Source organism: Lepisosteus oculatus, chromosome 9 (genome assembly GCF_040954835.1).
Source record: "Lepisosteus oculatus isolate fLepOcu1 chromosome 9, fLepOcu1.hap2, whole genome shotgun sequence".
Classification (NCBI taxonomy): domain Eukaryota; kingdom Metazoa; phylum Chordata; class Actinopteri; order Semionotiformes; family Lepisosteidae; genus Lepisosteus; species Lepisosteus oculatus.
Window position 1 is genome coordinate 21,734,493 of NC_090704.1, and position 19,733 is coordinate 21,754,225.

The 19,733-nt window shown below is 37.0% G+C and overlaps 1 protein-coding gene across 1 annotated transcript in view; it reads right to left on the reverse strand.

Annotated features, from left to right (window-relative positions):
• Positions 1–12,597: 12,597 nt before the first annotated feature.
• adgrl4 (adhesion G protein-coupled receptor L4) overlaps positions 12,598–19,733 on the reverse strand; it is a 46,673-nt gene continuing 39,537 nt past the window's right edge. The window contains exon 16 of the mRNA XM_069194274.1: positions 12,598–14,457. Coding sequence (XP_069050375.1) covers positions 14,395–14,457 — 63 coding nt within the window. The 3' untranslated portion in view covers positions 12,598–14,394. The remainder of the gene's footprint in view (positions 14,458–19,733) is intronic.

Here is a 19,733-nt window from a genome sequence, read left to right on the forward strand (position 1 = left end):
AAAAATCACCCGTTTTTCGTGATAAAAAGTGGTTATTAACTATCGAAACCTGTTTTTATAGCTTTTTTAAAGTCCTGCAATGTCTAAGCAGGAACATTATCATTATATCACGTTTTTTATGTATTTTTTAAGAATTAAAAAAATTGTTTGCCCGACCTAATTTTAAAGACCTCTACTTGTGAAACTTTTCACAGCCTGTACATAAAACTATATACACAATACTGCTGACAGCAGGAAAATTCCTATACTTTACTCAGCAGCTACTTAAAAACAGCACCCATGGTGTTCAAACTGATTATTTTTTACACAGAAGACTGACACAGCTTAGCGTTGTGGATCTGTTTTTCTAAAAAAACATGTGTCCGTGGGGGAAGGTGGAGTGTCATTGGAAGACTCACCCTATTCTACTTTGAAAATACCTGTGAAACCGGTTTAATTTGGCACAGCCAACACTCCCGCAGAGAGGGAGAGAGATGAAAATCACGCAGCGCCAGGCGAATGCACAACATTAATGTAGAGCTTTCGGGCTCATGTGGATTTGTGCCCTACACCCTGCGGTACCGCTGTGTATATACAGTACGAACATGTTGTGATATGTAGAAATATAAAAAAGGTCAATATAATGCCAATAATATTTGCTATTTTAGTTTTTCAAAGAAATGTTTATTTGTTAAAAGAAAACTCATGGTGACAGCTGGGTTTGAACACCTGACCGCAGGGTTATAAATCAGTCACTTAAGCTATCACGCCACCAAGGCAAGTCATGTGACATCCACTGAAACAGCCATACACATACTGTATCAATGGAAATTCTTATACTACTGTTTGTGCAACAGTATATGAATATAGTTATACCGTTATTAATTTATTTAGATACGCAAATCCATATTATATTCCCTATTAATCCAATTCTAAAAGTATGCTTCTGTTTACTCCGATAACGAGCGTATTCGCAGAAAAGTTTAAAACGATCAATTTTCACAAAGTATATAAACGTACAGTAAATGGTCAGAAGGAGCACGTAAAAATGTTTGAAATAACCACACGTAAGACTTTGATGCTTAAAATGTTTAGGGAGAAATGGAATACTGGTGTGTATTTTTTCTTTAAACCACCAAGGCCAGCCATATACACTACAGTTTACATACAGTAATATGTTTATGGTTCTAAATAATATATTTTATGAGCATGTGAAAGGCATGGTGAATCGGAGATTCTCAAGAATTACTTTGTATGATTGGAAACAAATGTGTGATCGGATCAACGAAATGCTGTGGTGTTACTTTTTGTCAATGAAAAAATAAAGTATTTTAGTTTACGGTTATAAAGAATGTGGACCAGGGTAATACTTTGAGTTTACAGCTTGTCCAAGGTCATTCATTATTAATACTATTAGTAATATATTCGGTAAAGACTTTGATGCATAAAATATTTCTGCATAATTAAAATATTTATGATAAAGGTAGGTTGTGTACTTTTGCCCAACTGAGCAATCTTGCTTTCATAAAATATACCAAGTTTTTAATGTATGATGATTAACATGCTGTAATATACAGTTTAAATTTAAAAGTCTAAAGAGTATACAACTTAAATTCTTAATTGAATAAATATTGTCCCTCAGCAGTGATCAGGATTCGAAACCAGCGTTTTCTGGTGACAGCTCATATGCTGTACAGGAGAGTTATTAGCTCCTCCTGGCGGTTTTACAAGGTGATTCTGGATACTATTAACATAAGCTAATTTGCATGTGGTAATTTGCAGAATTATACGTAGAATGTAGAATGACGCATTATACCACGTTTTGATGCGACACGCCCACCGCGTTATACTGCAGCGTACCCTGCTTGTTTTGAATGGCTGCACCTGTATAAAATGTGCATATAAACATAATAGATCTTAAGAGTGAGGGTTAGCAGAATACAGAAGGTATATATTCAATCAAGAAGAGTTACAAACCAAGAGAGAAACACATTCAGTATACCATTAATTTATACTGTTTCGTTAATGAGCTTTGATTACAACTTCTACACACTCAAAAGTACGTCACTCATAGCAATTAAATTGACATCAACTGGGGATGAGGTAACAATTGAATTCTCGAGCTGTAATGCAGAATGTTGAATACTCATCCAATCTATGTGGATCTCCATCGGACACAAAGGAACAGCGACAGGCGTCCTCTGGCCCGGTGCCAGGCAGTCCTGGCACAGCTGGAAGTGTGGGAGAAGGAGGGGGAGATTCCTGCTGTGGAGTGATGGCAGTTACTCTGAAGACCGGCTAGTTAGTCCTGGCTGAACTAGCAATGTTTGTGCACATGGAAAAGTGACTGCAGGTCCAAGCAAGTCACACTCTTTAGACGGAAAGAAGACCGGTTCTATCCCGATGTAGCGCTAGTCCTGAATACTAAGATTCAGCTGTCGACAGTTCCGACCATAGTTCACTTGTTGAACAGACGAGCGTTCGTGGTGGGGTACCGGAAGTTCACGAGGCTTGCTGCTGGGCTAACCTCGGACGGATCCTTTGGTTACACGCAGGCGACCTCCGGTCTCGACTCTTAGAACAAAGTAAAGTCCTGGCACTCGGACACACTGGCCGTCATGTGATTGTCCGAGCTGAGTCTGAGAATGTCCTGGAGGGGCACCTTCTGGGCCCTGTGCTGCCTCTTTTATCTGGAGGAACTATGGTCATTCATTGGTTGAAAGTTTTGCAGGCATTCGAGACCCATGTGGGGTTACCCTGCCCTGCTAGTTCCTGATTGGATGATCAAGGTGGAGGATGAGTAACAATTATCTCTGACATTAGGGTTGTAAACAACCTGGGATGAGACTACCTTGGAATCTCCCAGACAGTAAGGCGCCAGAGATGACCATTTATTAGGGTGGCTGGAGACTCCCTACCCCTTTGGACCCCCTTCAGTTTGCATACCGCCCCAACCGGTCTATTACTTGACCTTCACCTGGCCCTGTCACACCTGGATTAGAAAGACTCTTATGTAAGAATGCTGTTCATTGACTTTAGTTCAGTATTTAATACAATTATCCCCCAGAAGCTGACAGAAAAATTGAGCTTGCTGAACCTTAACACCTCCCTATGTAACTGGATTCTGGACTTTCTAATCAAGAGACCTCAGACAGTCCGGATCAGTAATAACATCTCCAGCACCATCACAACGAGCACCGGAACCCCCCAAGACTGTGTGCTCAGTCCACTTCTGATCACATGACTCATGACTGTACTGCCAAGCACAGTTCAAACTGCATCATCAATTTTGCTGATGACACAACAGTGGTGGGCCTCATTAGCAACAAGGATGAGTCACCATACAGAGGGGAGGTGGAGTAACTAGTGTACTGGTGCACAAATAACAATCTATCTCTTAATGTAAACAAAACAAAAGAGATAATCATTGACTTCAGGAGGGCCAACGCTGATCACTCCCCACTGTATATCAATGGCTCCCCTGTGGAGACAGTTAGAAGCACTTGGTCCCTCAATACCACCTTCCTAGCCAAGAAAGCACTGCAGCGTCTCTATTTTCTGCGGCGACTGAGGAAGGCAAACCTTCCCCTGCCCATTCTTACCACTTTCTACAGGAGCACCATTGAGAGCACCTTGACCAGCTGTATCACTGTTTGGTTTTGGAATTGCAACGCTTCAGACTGCACAATCCTGCAACAAATTGTGGAAACAGCTGAAAAGATCATTGGAGCCTCCGTCCCTTCCATTTCTGTCATCTATTACAAATGCTGCATACACAGGTCCTCCAGTATAGTAGATGACCTCTCCCATCCCTCCCATAAACGCTTTGCCCTCCTACCATCTGGGATAAGATATTGCAGTGTATGGGCTAGCTCAACCAGACTCTGTAACAGCTTCATCCCACAGGCTGTCAGGCTCCTCAACACCATGGAATCAACTTCAACCCACTGCAATTACAGAAACAACCCAGTGTGTTGTTATTTTGTATTATGTATTTATCTTGTAATTTGCACTATCTGCACTTTGCACTGCATGTTTATCCTGTCTACAATGTTTATGTCAGTGTCTTGTCTGTCCTGCCTGTATTTGCATCGTGGACGAGGAGGAACGATATTTCGTTCCACTGTATACTTGTATATGGCTGGAATGACAAATAAACATGAACTTGAACTTGATTTATTTAAAATAATGTCCCAAATAATATTTATGTTAAGTTTAGTTTTAATTCCTAATGTTTGTTAGCATGTATTTATATGAAATGCATTTGGAACACTACATTTAACACTGTTCCACACAACCCCATTTTTCCGCAGTTTTAAGGTAATGCTTTATGCGATTTTCCTTTATGCAAGGTTTTTTTAGAACGTAACCCTCGCATAAAACGGTGGATGCCTATATTTTGTATTACTTTATATAGTGTTATATTCTAGGACTTGTACAGCTTTAATTCACCTATCAAATAAACTTAAAGTTTTCATGTTTTGTCCACTAAAAAAATAACATACTTCTGGAAACTCATGTCAAGTCTGCTGATGTTCATTAGTTTCAATTAATAAACTATAAAATCCATGTTTTTTTCTTATATTCCAAATAAATCAAAACATGTTCCTGTACAAGTGTAGTAGGCTGTCAGTAGGTGCTGGGTTGGGAGGTCACCACTGCAGGTGGATGATGCCTTGATAAGCTGCAGCTGTGAGCCATACTATATAAATTGCCTGCCTTATGTTTCTTAAGTAAGGAATACCATCTTTGAAAGAGTAACAATCTTCAGTATAAGGCTCTCATGATCCTGCAAAAAGCAGTCCGATGTGTATGTTTGTGTTTGGTACAAGCAGAAAATGCATGGCTGGACAATTGAGTGTGGCCAATCTGAGAGGTGTGGTGATGGCTGCAGGGGTTAATTCCAGAGAAGCGACTGGACAAGGGCCATAGAGGTGTTGAAGTGTCTATGTTAGAAGACCAACAGGTGGAGAGGAACATCCAGCCTTCCCTGAAAGGGAAGCAAAGTGTAAGAACTGTGAAAAGAGAGGGATTCTGATGAAAAGAGAGCCTCTCACTGACAGACACAGTGGTGGAGCTGGTGGTGCAGAGTGCATTCCCTGGTGGTCTGTCAGACTGTCTTTGCTCCTATGTGGTCATGTACAAGGGTGACTGAGAAGGAATTGTATTAATAAATAAATGGAAATATATTGTGTGGTAGTGACCAAGAGTGGTATTTAAAATCTTCACATCTGTGTAATGAGAAAAGGGTGAAAAGGTGTGAGTAGCATGAGAAATATAATGTCTAGGTGTGCCTATAACAAGTTAATTTGGACAAGGTGGGGGTTGTCTGTCACAACAAGTTTATAGGAAGATAAATACAACCTTTGCAATGATACTAAAGGTTATTTCTGTCAAATAATGATAACTTACAAGTATTAGATTATTTTCAGTTAATGCACCCATAAACCTTTTTAGTTTTTGATCTGTATTTCCTTGACTGCCTAAAAACTCTTAGAATGCATGATTTTCAAAATTAACCACTGGAGTGACTGTGTATTATACTGCCTTCAGCTTTTGGCAAGGCTTGCTACTTACTGTATTCCCTAGAAGTACGTTTTCCTGTAACACCCAATTATTCAAGTGCCAGCTGAACTGCATAATATATGGGTAAATAGATAAAAATATAACTTCTGAAAATGACGATAATTGGTTATCATATCATGTTGATGATGTTTATTATTGTTTTTATTCTATTGACTGCAAAGCTTGCTTGCAGCCAATGGTACCCAACAACTAAGTGAAACCAGTGAAATCTGTCAACAATTGGTTTGAATATTCTTCTTGTGAGTTTTGTTACAACTCACATCTGTTGTTAAGTTTTGTAATCAAGTAATTAGTGGACAGTGCTTAAAACCGGTGCTTTGTAGTGTACAAAATGTTAAAGCTGCTGTCCTGTTTGACAGATGGACTTAAGAAAATAATTAGGGTCTCCCTCTGAAATGTAGAACATTTTTAAGGGATGGAACACGTTGAATTGCAAGATATTTGCAAAAACAAATTATTATAATTAACAATGTTATCTTAGACCATTCTAAGTGGATGTTACTTTTTAAGCCAATGATTAACCTAAGTAATGCAATTTATGCAAGTCTTTCCTTTGCTGAAGTCATAAAGCTGCTTAGCAACTCTTGTGGTAATCATGTGGCCAGTAATTAACCATCTTATGTCAATAGGGCTGAGTTGCAGCTTTTAAAAAATAAACTTTTATTTAAACCACATATAACTATCACCATATTTCTAGTGTATGCCCAAATCTAAAAAAAATATTACATATGATACTATATGCTTGAAACAGGTTGATGTATTTTAAAGCATAAGAATATCAATAGATCATGTCTTATCAAAAACAAGCATGCGATAGTGGCTATTGATTCACATAGAATTAGTAGATTATACAGGGTGAAATCTTGCCATAGTACGGATGTCACAAAATAAGTTAATACATATAACACTTATAGAGGTTATAGGGATTATTTTATATGATTATGTGACCAATAAATGGAGTTTATATAAAAAGGTGGTACAATCATGATACATTTTCCCTTACAAATATAAGCATTGGAATACTCTTATTTGGTTTATAATTTATATGTAAATAATCCAATAATGTAAAAAAATGGAGTCAGAGTTAACAAGAATCCTTCTTTTTATTCTGTTTTTAAACAATTCTGTCATTAATTTTATATTACAGTATATCATGCAAAGAATCAACTAAAATAATCCTTTGAATCTTAGAGTAAAAAGATTTAGTTGTAACACATACCTCTATATGTCATTAAAGTGATACCTTTTCAATTAATTTCAAGCTTTATTGTCCCCTAGGGGAGATTTGTTTTACGGCACAGTCAAACACAACACAATGACAAATAAACATCACCAAAAGGGAAGAGAATTCAGTGGTGTTACAGCAGATAAGAAACAAGAGACAAGGTAGTTACTTTGCATTGTTTAAGAGTGTGATTGCAGTGGGAATGAAAGATTTCCTGAGTTTGTTGGTTTTACACCTGGGGGCACAGAGGCGCCTCCCAGACAGGAGAGGTGTGGATTCGCAATGGAGGGGGTGAGACACACACTCCATGATGCATTTGGCTTTCTTAGTCACCCACTCTTTGTAAAGGATACTTAAGTTGATTTGATTATTCCTGATTATTTAGCCACTTACAGTATATTCACTAATTTACCCAGCCTATTACAATTACCGGTACTTATGTTGCCAAACCAACAAGTGAAGCAGTATGTTAAGATACTTTCAATGAGTGATTTGTAGAAAAGTGTAAGAATAGTTTTATCTACCTTAATGTAGCTGAGTCTATGTTGGCCTTTTTTTATAGTGTCACAATATTTGTCATATTTTATAATAAAAAAACATTATTTTATATAATAAAACCTTTAAAGGTGGCTTCTCAAAGCACTTTACAGAATGACAACAACAATAAATAAGAAGAATACACAAGATAAAACACAATTACAATATACTTTTTCCACATTTTAGGTTTTTGTCAAAGACCAGTCCCAAGTTCTTATAGCCATCAACAATTTCAAGAGGCTAACCATCAATTATAGTGGGTTGAGGGGGTGTGGTATTTTTCCTAAAATCAATAACCAGTTCCTTCATTTTTGAAACATTTAACCTTAGGGAGAACTCATTGCACCAGTTAGTTAGTGAAATCATTTAGAATAGGCCCATGATGGCATTCTGTGTCCTTTAATATACTGACCAGGGCTCTGTCATCAGCAAACTTAATGAGATGTCTATCTGTGTGTTTGCTTATGCAATCATTAGTATACAAAATGTACAAGAGGTAACAAGACCTGTGGTGATCCAATTGATGTGTAGTGTACCTGTTTACAGATGTATAGATTTGCAAGCTATGGATACTTTCTTAATGTTAAAAATAGCCGTACTTACATTTTGACTAAAAGAAAATTAATATTAAAATATAGAATATCTCAAAATTAATAAATTGATATGTACATCTTTCCATTTAGTGTGATCCTTTCTCATGCTTGTCATTGCTGAGTTCTCCAACCTCAGATTCGTAGCTTGATATTTTAAGCAGCACACAACCCTCTGAGTGATCAACTGTTAACAGGAGGCGCAAAGAACTGGCTTTATGTGTGAAAACACCCAATTACTATGTTGATCCAAATGCTGAGAACATTGAAAATGTTACTTTCTTCAAACAGTCAGATTTTCTTGGCAGATACCAACAGGTCATGATAGAGACCCTGCGATCGCTTTCAGTAACCTCAAGTGTGTTTCGCAGATCCTGTACCTTTGAATTCCATATGTCTGAGCACTGTAATTCAATTATTTGTATTCCCAAATCCTCAACACACATCCATTGATAAAGTGAAAAATCCTTGTCACTGATATCACAGTTGTCTGGTCTAATCAGAAAAGAAAATATTGGATCAAAATGATAAAAATCCAGAAATCTGACACAAAATTCTGATACTTGTTCTCGCATGTACACTCCAAACACAGCAACATGGATTGTGCAATGTTCTGAAAGTTCTTGAAGATGTTGGAAATAGCAGAAAGTTGAGGTTAAGTGTCCAGAGAAAAAATGGCACTTTTTGCAAGAAATCCATGTTTTGAAAATACCCATTGAAGTTTGATCAGCCCCCTTCAATGTTCATCTCCTGAAGCACAGTTAGAAAACTGCTTGTACATCAAGGTAGATCAATCAACAAGACAATTTACTATTTTCACTGCTGTAGTCATTACATTATTAGGCTCATAATTCAAAATCTTGGCACAAAGATTTTTCTGATGAATAATACAATAAAAAGGTACAGTGGGGTGACCAATGATCCACAACAATCTTTACAAATCACTTCTGTTTTCTTACCATAGCAGGGGCACCATCAGTCATCATAGAATATGTTTTCTTGATGTCAATTCCTCTTTCCTCAAAATGATTAATAAACATCTTAGTTATATCTCTGCCTGTGCATACATGGGTTTAAGGTAGCACAGCTCTTCACAAATTCCATCTCAGTCACAGTATCCTGCACAAATTACTAATTGTGGCACCTTAATATCCACCTTTATATCCATACATTCACAAAAACAACACTAAATTATTGTATATCTTTTAATGCCAATGGCTGTTGTTAACATTTTCAGCCATTTCACTTATGAATCTATCCACTGATCTAGCAGACGCAGGTAAGTTCTTAATTCCTGAGTTAATCTGTCTTTATTTGGCAAACCATTAAACAAACATCTGCGTAACTAAAAAAGCCTCTTTTATATATCCTCTGGTTTTCTATAGTTTGCAGCATATTGAGTAATTTTGTACCTGGCTTTCGTGGCTAGATTTTTTACTTACACTTGTTTTCTGCTCTGGCCTTTATGATAGACTCATCCTTGAAGTGTCATGCTTTGTCTGAAAATGTCATTGGACACTTGATGTGAGACAATTCTCAGACAATATAGAGCACAAACAGCACAGCTTTTATGTTGAACAAATCCATATTCATCTCTCAAAAAGGACTGAAATGAGTGAACATCTAACTTTGCTTACTTAGCGACCACCATGTAGCGGCGAGGCTTATTAATAAGGCAGAATTAAGTGTTTCTGAGCTTTCCCAAATGAGGCCCCATTTCTCTGTTCATCTCTGTGGTGCAGCCACAGAGAAACTATTCATGCAGGCTGATTTAAGGTTTGATAAGGACAGCTCCCAAAGGGGGATGCACTTAGCTAAGCCTGGCTATCATGATCAATGGTCATCCATTGGCGCCTATCTGTCTAGGGAGTGCCAGATGGACATCTGGACTGCATTACTAAGTGTCAGGAGTAAGTGACTCATATCTCACCTTGATCAACCAATCAGGGACTGGTAGGGCCGAGTAACCCACGTGGGACTCTGATGCCCATGGAACTTTCAGCCAATCAATGAGCTGAAGTTCCTCCAGGTAAAAACAGGCAACACAGAGAGCCTGAGAGATTCAGAAGGGGGGATTCAGTAAGATTCAGAGATTCTGTGGACTTTCCTAAAGGGAATTCAAAAGAGAATTCCAGGGCAGGACGGCCCAGGAGCAGAAGGCTCCCAAGGGCAGGACATTCTCACAGCGCGCCTCCTGACCATCCTGAGACTCAGCCCGGACAACCACGGAACGGCCAGTGTGTCCGAGTGCCAGAACTTTCCTTTGTTCTAAGAGTCTAGAGTGGAGGTTGCCAGAGAGTAACCAGCAGCAGGCCTCGTGAACAGGTCAGAACTGTGGACAGCTGAATCACTATTCAGAACTAGCTCTTCATCAGGAATGAACCGGTCCTCTTCCTGACTTGCTGGGACCCACAGTCATCTTTTCTCCTGTGCACAAACTGTGCTAGTTAAAGCCAACAGTGAGCATCAGCAGCGCACCGTCGCAAGCCGCACAGCACAGCCTGGCACCGAGCCAGAGAGCGCGGATTGGACAGCAACAGCCTGCAACTGTTTCTTTGTGCCCGCAGGGGATCTGAATCCCCAGAGATTGGATGAGTATTTAACTTCAATGCATTACAGCTCGAGAATTCAATTGTTATCCCAACCAGTTGATATCAATTTAATTCATAAGAGTTATGTACTTGTTTTGAATATCTAATGTAGAAGTTATAACCAAGTTCATTTACGAAACGGTCTTAATGAATGATATACTGAACGTATGTCCTCTTGATATGTGTAACACTTTGTAACTGATTGAATATATACCTTTTGTATTCTGATAACCCTCTCGATACGATCTGTTAGGTTTACATGCATATTCTACGTATTAATAAATGTATCCTCGTGTATTAGTACCTGTGTGTGTGCGTTGAGTTATGTCGCATGGTTGGACTCTAAAGCCATCAAAAGAATCAACTTTGTGATTTACTGCTACAATTAATAATTGTCTCAGTAAATGCCCAAACCCTACAGAACTGGTGCCTTCAGAGAGCCACTACATTTACTTTTCCTATGGCTATGATTACATATTTGGCGTCCCTGAGATGGTTTTCTTACAACCATTTTATCATAAATGTTTGACTCTTATGTGGGAAAAATTGTTATCAGTGGCACAGATTGCGAGCTTTCCTGTGAAAAAAAAGGCTTGCCACTTGCCAAACAATTACCTATGCCAATTTAATTTCAGTTTATGCCTGTCATTAGGAAGCATGTTGTAAAGTGGTTCTCAAACGTTCTGGACCAAGTACCACCCCTGATCAATTCATTGAATTCATTGGTCGAGCCTTGATACAATTCACAACAGAGTCTAACAGATATGATATCCTCAGGCATTTTCTTGATGGCCAAGGCTTTGCCTGCAGTGCGTCCACTTCATATCAGGAGCAACTTCTAATTATTGCAACTACACCGCTGCGTCGGCTTGTCATCGCTCTAGCACCGTCTGTACAAACTCCGACGCATTTTATCCTGTCGATGCCATTCTCTTTGATAAATTCATTCAGAAGCTGAAATATGTGCTGTCCTGTAGTTCTTGTTGGTAGTGGCTTACAGAACAGAAAGTTCTCATGGGACCCTCAAACTTGTATCTAATGTAAATGAGCACATTGGCCAAATCAAAGGCATCTACAGAGTCATCTAATTGCAGTGAACAGCATCTGCTCATCTTAACACGCTCTATCAGCGTACTTTTGACATCATCTGCCATATCAATAATTCTATGAGTGACTGTATCTTTTGAAGAGGGCAGCAGGTCGAGCTGTTTAGCAGCTTTTTCTCCACACATAATACGTGTCAGCTCTTTTGTCAATGGTAAACAAAGTTCTTCACATATAGTGTGGGGCTTACTTGCTTTAGCAATCTGCAAGCTTTATTGGTGGAAGCATTATTGGTGGAATACGCTCAAAGTTTGAAGGATTTATTATAAGTGCTACTAATGCCTACAGTCCTTCTGCCTCATTTTTCTAAGGTAATACCATTTAATTCTGTAGTTTAGTCTACAGAAGTTTAGTAGTTTTTTCCTTGGTAAACACCTGAGTAAAATACAGTATTTTAATATCTTCGCCATTTCCATTTCATCATCTAAAAGTTTTCCATTTTTATCTGGGACACTATATTTAATCATTCACTGCTCTTTTTCTATTGTAACGTTTAAAAAATAACATTTGTTATTATTGCTGTGTTCTTTTATGCTGTAATCCTGTTCAACATTAAAATTTAAAATTTTTCACCTGTACTTGTTTACATTCTCCATTTCTTTAATTGGATCCTAACCTTTTTTTCATTTAATTTAAAAAATATATACATATATCTTTTTTAATTGGTTTGTAAAAGCATTTTGGCTATTGTTTCCTACACCTCCTAATAAATATATGAATTTGTTTTCCTCTCTCTATTCTTCTCCTAATCCTGATTTGAAAGGAAGACAACAATGCATCGATTCCCACTAGTAAGTGTTCTGAAAAATACTGAGCAAGGAAAGAGTTATAAGCCATTCCTATCACTTCAGTTCAGCTTTTGAATACCTTGTCAGAAGGAATGAGAATTACGAACATAGGAAAATAAGAAAAAAAAGAGGAAAATAAAAGTCCCCGATAACTGCTTTTGTCTTTACACACAAATCTCTGATTTGACCATATAAGACATGTCTTTTGAATGTTTTTAATGTGTGACCCATATCGATTAAGAGATTAAGGTTCCTGTACATGAATGCTCTTTTCAATTTGCAGTGGCACACTTTAGCATCTTTCCTGTCTCTGTATTTGCTAAAGCTCTTTTAGCCACTGCCATTCTGGTAGTTGTGTTTTAATTATTCCAATTTCATTGTAATAGTATAATAAAGATCTAACTTCTATTTAGCTTAATTTTCCTCTTCCTAATTCTCTTGATATTGTGAATTCATGATCAGTTACAAATTTGTAAAAGGACTAATTTCATGTCTGTATTTGTTTTTTAAAAATATCAATACATGCAGTCTTTTTTCTTATTTACACAATATTACAAAAAGAAGTTCAAAATATCCATACATTGCAAAATATACAGGAAGCATTTAATGATTTTGCTTCATTTTTAACAGTTCCTGTTAAATGTTAAGTGTTTTTTGATTGCATATCTGTGTTTTAATATAATTGAATTTAAAAGTTTGTAATGTATACTGATTTCAGGAAGACATAATTTTGCTCTGGTGTAGTTAAGCTGATTTAACACCATGATACACCTCTCTGTTAATTTTAACTACACTGTAGAACCAGAATTCACTTGATGAAATGATTAAAAAAGATTTACAGTACATATAAGTTCCAATAAGATGTTCATTACCTGATTTACAGATTGCATTTTTTGTATTATTTAGTTCAACCTAAAATGAGTAAAGTAATCTTACATTTGCACCTACACTCCAATAACCAAAGTATTATTAGGATTAAAATCCTCAGAAACAAAATGTGTATTTTTTCATGTAAGTATTCTTGCTAATTCTCCATGTGTTTGCTTGTCATTTAGATTTTGAGACTTGATGACTAAAAAAAGATCTGAAACATATTTTGTAATTAACTAAACTGGCTAAGAAAAAAGTAAATAATTAAAAAATGACATAGCAGTGAAAGGAATATATAAATATATATGTACATCTGTTCTATTCTGCAGACACAGGTCATCATAAATGACTTTTTTTCTGAAGTCTGAAATCCAGTGTCCCCAATTACTAGTGAATTTTATTGTGTTCAATTTTAGCTTGGGGAAAGCCCTAATGACTAGTTTCCATTCAAAGCTTGTGATGAAGCTTCTATTTGTTGGAGGTAATGTTGAATTTAGTTAATGTACAGTTAATTTGCAAGGTCCTGAGTGACTGGATACAAATTTAAAGCCATTCATGTAAGAAACGTTGTAGTGGAGATACAAGAGACTTTTAACAGCAAGATGTATGAGAGTCCTTGTGTAGTAAAGCCTAATTCTGCTTACCTGTTATTTTACTTAAATATAAAATGTTGTGTTGCAATAGGAAAAAAAAACATATAGAAAAATGTTGTGTACTGTACTGAACAGCATTATTGCAAACAATATTTACACAAATAATACTGAAATCCTTTGTGGTTAAATTGGTATAAAGTCATCTGTATACATTCAGTTACATCATTCTTAAGAGGAATTGTTCATTTAAATTAAAGTATATGAAAATAATTCAAAGATGAACATGACTTAATTGCTGCTACATGATAATGCTGGTATCAGCTTTATAGGCCTACAGTAAAAAAAATATATTTCCAGTATGTTTCCCTTGGATATTGTTTTAAAATGATCAGTCAGATGCTGTGTTTACACGTAATGTATGCAACACTGTATCTGTTTCAGAGTGCTTTTGAGACAACTGATTATTTCTGATTATCATCAATGAAAGTATGCATTGAAGTCCATTTTCCTTATCCCTTCTTTTTTGCCTGTTTATCTGAGACAATCAAAACAACATGGCACGTTCTTAAACAATCTGTAGTACTCCTCTTGGATCTGGTGAGAAATAAAAAAAAAAGATGTTTAATTAATTGTGCAAATGAGATGAAAATAAGTAATTACTTTTATAAAATAATCAATTAAATCAATTTCTGCAAATATGCAGAAACTTCCATGACTACATTGTCAGGCTAAATAACAACCTTATTTCAATAACTCTTTACTCATTGAGATGCAGAACTGGATGAGGTCTTTAATTTAGCTTCTTCTAGAATCTAAACATTTAAAATGATTTTTTCAAATTAACTGAAATTCACTATTACTGGACATTAAGGGACAACTTTCCAGTTCAAATGATGTTTGTCAAAAGACGCACATCATTATTTTTTCCTTTTTTAGTTTTCATTTTGAATTTTCTCACTTTCTCAGTCTTGCCAAATCATGCATTTTATGATCTGGGATTAGAATCGGGGATATCATGGCAGTAAAACTTTTCACAGCATAGGGAGACATACATCCCCACCCTTCTCACACACCCTTCTCACAGTTGTTTATTTAATTTCTAAACAATTTTTAACATTATAAATGATACTTCTTTGTATTTAGTTCACAGTTACCATTATCAAGCATTTTAAAACACACAGATGTAGCCATTCAGAATGCCCAAAGATGATCGACAGGTGGCACTTGTGGTGCATTAGATGTTAGTGAAACAATCGCTTTATTTAATCTCTGTACTGTACATTTTTAAATCGGATTAATATGGAATTTTACAACTAAAGGGAAATTTTGCTAGATGAACATAAAAATAACAGGAGCATAACATCTCTGAACGTCACTAACTATATTAATTTAGGTATATAAATATATTATACATACTGCATATGGCTGGTAGTGAAAGCTAACATTTTTTAAAAATCGCAACAGCATTCAAATTTCTTCATAAACATTTTTTTCATCAAAGTCTTTAACTGTGGTTATTTTGGAAAAGTTTAGACATTCTTGTTTTGACTAAATTAAGTTTATTTACTTTATAAAAAGCTACAATGTTTTAACCTTTTCTATGAAAAAAATGTACTTTTTAGAATCCACTTAATAGGAAATGTAATATGGAATCGCGTATTTAAAGAATTAAATAGATTTAATAGATTTAAGGATCTAAAAATAAAATATTTACAGTATATACCTCAAAGTATTACCATATTTCACTCACTTGTAATTAATTTGGAAACATTTTAACTTGTCTGTTTCTGCAATGTTTCTAAGAGAGGTTTTGGTGCAAAGGATTTGGTGTGTGCCTATCAAATCATGTTTTGATTCCCAGTCAGAACACAAGTTTTTCTTTTAACAAAGACTGCTTTAAAAAAAAAAGACTAAATATTACGTACACTATATTTGCATTTTATTATTTTTATATATCACGATGTGTTCAATGTTAAATTATATTAATAAATTAAAAATATGAATGAGTAAATGAAACTACTGTTTACAGTGGGAGTAAAAAACAGTTTTAACAGCCATATCACTCTGCAACTCACAACTGGCAACCCACTGAAGCTAAGCAGGTGTGAGCCTGGTCAGTACCTGGACGGGAGACCTGGAAAAACTAGGGTTGCTGCTGGAAGAGGTGTTAGAGGGACCAGCAGGGGGCGCTCACCCTGTGGTCCATGTGGGTCCTTATACCCCAGTAAAGTGACGGGGAGACTGTACTGTAAACAGGCACTATCCTTTGGATATTTCTCGAAAAAGAGTAGGAGTGTAACCCCAGCATCCTGGCCAAACTTCCCATTGGCCTTTACCAATCATGGCCTCCTAATAATCCCCATCTATGAATTGGCTTCATTACTCTCCTCTCCTCTCCTCCCCACTGATAGCTGATGTATGGTGAGCATTCTGGCGCACTATGTCTGCCGTCGCATCATCCAGGTGGATGCTGCACATTGGTGGTGGTGGAGGGGAGTCCCCATTACCTGTAAAAGCGCTTTGAGTACAGTGTCCAGAAAAGCGCTATAAAAGTATAAGCAATTCTTCTTATTATTATTGTTAATTTAATTCATAATACTACATCCCACTGGAGCAATTTAAGACAAGCCTTTATAACATGCCTTAACACGAAATCATGTGCAGAGTGGTGCGAGCAGAGCGGTGACACTGTGGCTAAGCATCTGCGCCTGTGGCTGGAAGGTTGACAGTTCAAATCCTGTGGCCGGCAGAAGAATCTTACTCCACTGGACCACTGAGCAAGGCCCTTAACCCCAGCTGCTCCAGGGACGCCGTATAAATGGCTGACTCTGCGCTCTGACCTCAAGCTTCTCTTCCCGTCTATGTGCCTGTGTGTCTCATGGAGAGTAAGCTGGGGTCTGCGAAAGGAAAAATTCCTAATGCAAGAAATTGTATATGGTTAATAAAGTGATCTTATCTTATATGTGTTATAATGATAATCAAGAATAACAAAGTGGTATTAAATTGACCACCGAAACTGAACTATAATAATAATATTATCATTATTAATTTATAATAATTATAAATAATAATTTCAAACTTCTTGTATTTTGTTCAGGGTCATTTGTTTTCTCTAGTTTTCATAACCCTTGCTTTCCTATTAAAACACCTATTTATGAGACACGATCTTTCAGATGTTAATAACGTTGTGAACAAATGACACAGAGCCTTCAAACCACAGGTGTCACGCCCTCTGCAGCCAGAGGGCACTCCTTCTCGGTCTTGTCCCTAGTTTCCTGTCTGCTGTCCTTCCGGTCCCTCTCTTTCCCTTAAGCTATATATTTCCGGGTCTTGCACTCTGCCCTCGCTCAGCATTGACGTTCAGATGTCCTGAGACCCGCCTAGCACCAGGTCGCCCCACGTCCGCTGCCTGAGGGCACAGGTTTCTATACGGCATTCCTGAACTCTCTGCACTAACGAGCCTGGGCCTTTTTCCCATTCTGCTGCTACGCATATGGGTCTTTTTCCGCTCTCCTGCTCTCCACGGTTCGTCCCGTTTTCAGACATCCATGACAACAGGCATTTTAAAGATTGTGATTTGTGTAATAATTTCACAACTTTTTTTAAAAAAACATCTAGTACCTGGTTGAATTTTTAGAAACTTTATTTTAATAAAACAAATCATAACATGAGAAGGCATTATGCTACATTTTTTTATGCATCAGTCAAAGCATTCTGAAGTCTCTCAAAAACTTAAAAAATGGGGTGTGTTACGTCACAAGCACCATAAGCCACTGCAGTATCTGGCATGCATTCTGAATGGCTGGATCTGTATGTAATATCTCTGAATCTTTGCATTTAACATTTAGACATACAGTAGCTTTATTTCTTTTTATTTCAGTAATTTCCTGTAGTTACTGGTACTTCATAAGACACTGAGATATCAATTAGCCTTTTGTGTTACTGGAATTGCGGTCAAACACATATAGTAAGGCAGTGGTTCTCAAACTTTTTGGACCAAGTACCACCCCCTAATCCAACCAAAGCATCCAAGTACCACCTACAAGTCATCATCTCATAGGAACCCCAGAAATTCTCAATGACCAACATGAGCGCGCGTGCACACACACTCACACATACATATAATAAATATTATAATCATAAACTTTATTTGATATAGCGCCTTTAAAGGTGGCTTCTCAAAGTGTTTTACAGAAAAAAAACATTAACAACAACTAATAAAAAAGCACCATTTCAGTGAGAGGGGTGAGCCTGTTTAGTTGAGCAAAGCAGATGTGAATTAATTTTTCGAGCCTTGATACAATTCACAACAGAGTCTAACAGATATTAAATCGTCAGGCATTTTCTTGACGGCAAAGGTCTCGCGGTGGATGTTGTAATGCGTACATTCATTTCTGGAGCAACCCATCTAATTCATGCAACTACACCATTATGTCGGCTTTGTCTGTACAAACTCAGACGCATTTTATCCAGTCGAGGCCATTCTCTTCGATAAATTCATTCAGAAGCTGAAATATGTGCTCTCCTGTAGTTCTCGTTGGTAGCAGTTTTCAGAAAAGAAAGTCTTCATGGGACATGCCCTCAAACTCGTATCTAACGTAAACGAGCAAATTGGCCAAATCGACTACAGACTCATCTAATTGCAGTGAAAAACATCTGCTCATCTTAATGCGCTCTATCAGTGTACTTTTGATATAATCCTTCATTTCAATAATTCTATGAATGACTGTGTCTTTCATGGGGAGGGGGGCAGCAGGTCGAGCTGTTTAGCAGCTTTTTCTCTACACATAATACATGTCAGCTCTTTTGCCAACGGTAAATAAGGTTCTTCAAAAATAGTGTAGCTTACCTGCTTTAGCAATCCGCAAGCTTGCATTTTTCCGCGTTTCCGTTTTTATTTCCGTATTTATTTAAAGTTTTTATTAAATGCGCATGGGAGCGAAACACAGAGAAGCTCGGTGTATTTTTCTCAAATTAGAACAGTTCTTAAATATTTTTCTGTTATCACGCTTTCGTGTGCTCACAAGATTACCTGCATTCGTAGCAAATATTTCTATGCATTCCTGTGTTTACAACGTTGGCATTGTTCCAAAATCACGCACATTCTCCTTTCTCCCTATTTGCTGGAGATACAGTAGCTTTTTTTAAATACAATTGGTCACTTGCGTCCGTAGCCCGCATTCCTATAGAGTGGTATAGAATTACAGAGTATCTCTTGTGTCCACTGAAGTATTAGCGCGCACTGTATCATAGTACGTAGGCTGCATATTCGACATGTATTAAAATACAAAATATGAAAACCCGTCCCGATTTTTCAGCACACATGACACAGTTCCAGGGTCATTTGGCGTACCACCTGGCGGCACTCCATGTACCACTGCCGGTACTTGTACCACAGTTTGAGAACCACTGCAGTAAGGTATTCAATATTTTTAAAATATTTTTTTAAAAAAGCTGCACTTCAGGGAAGACAGCTTTTATATACTCTGCCAGCATAGTCTTCTTCCTTTAATTAAAAATGTTGCATGTACAGTACCTTTTTTCTGTACAATTTACTAACTTAACAAGAAAACCTTCATATGTCTTTATGAGAATATCGTCAAGTGGAAAAATTCAAACTTTAACTGCTGAAAAAACAAATATTTTACAACTCTTTTCCATTAATATAATTCAAATTTAAATGCTTTGGTTTTACCACTCCTTGATGCTTTGACATGGATTTTATTAAGACATCATTTGTTTATTACTGTACAATGCTACCTGATTGCATAAGCATTCAGACTCAGTGAAAAAAATATTTGGCAGAAGCACCTTTAGCAGCTACAAGTATTTTTGAATATGTCTCTACAAACTTTGCATACCAGTTTTGC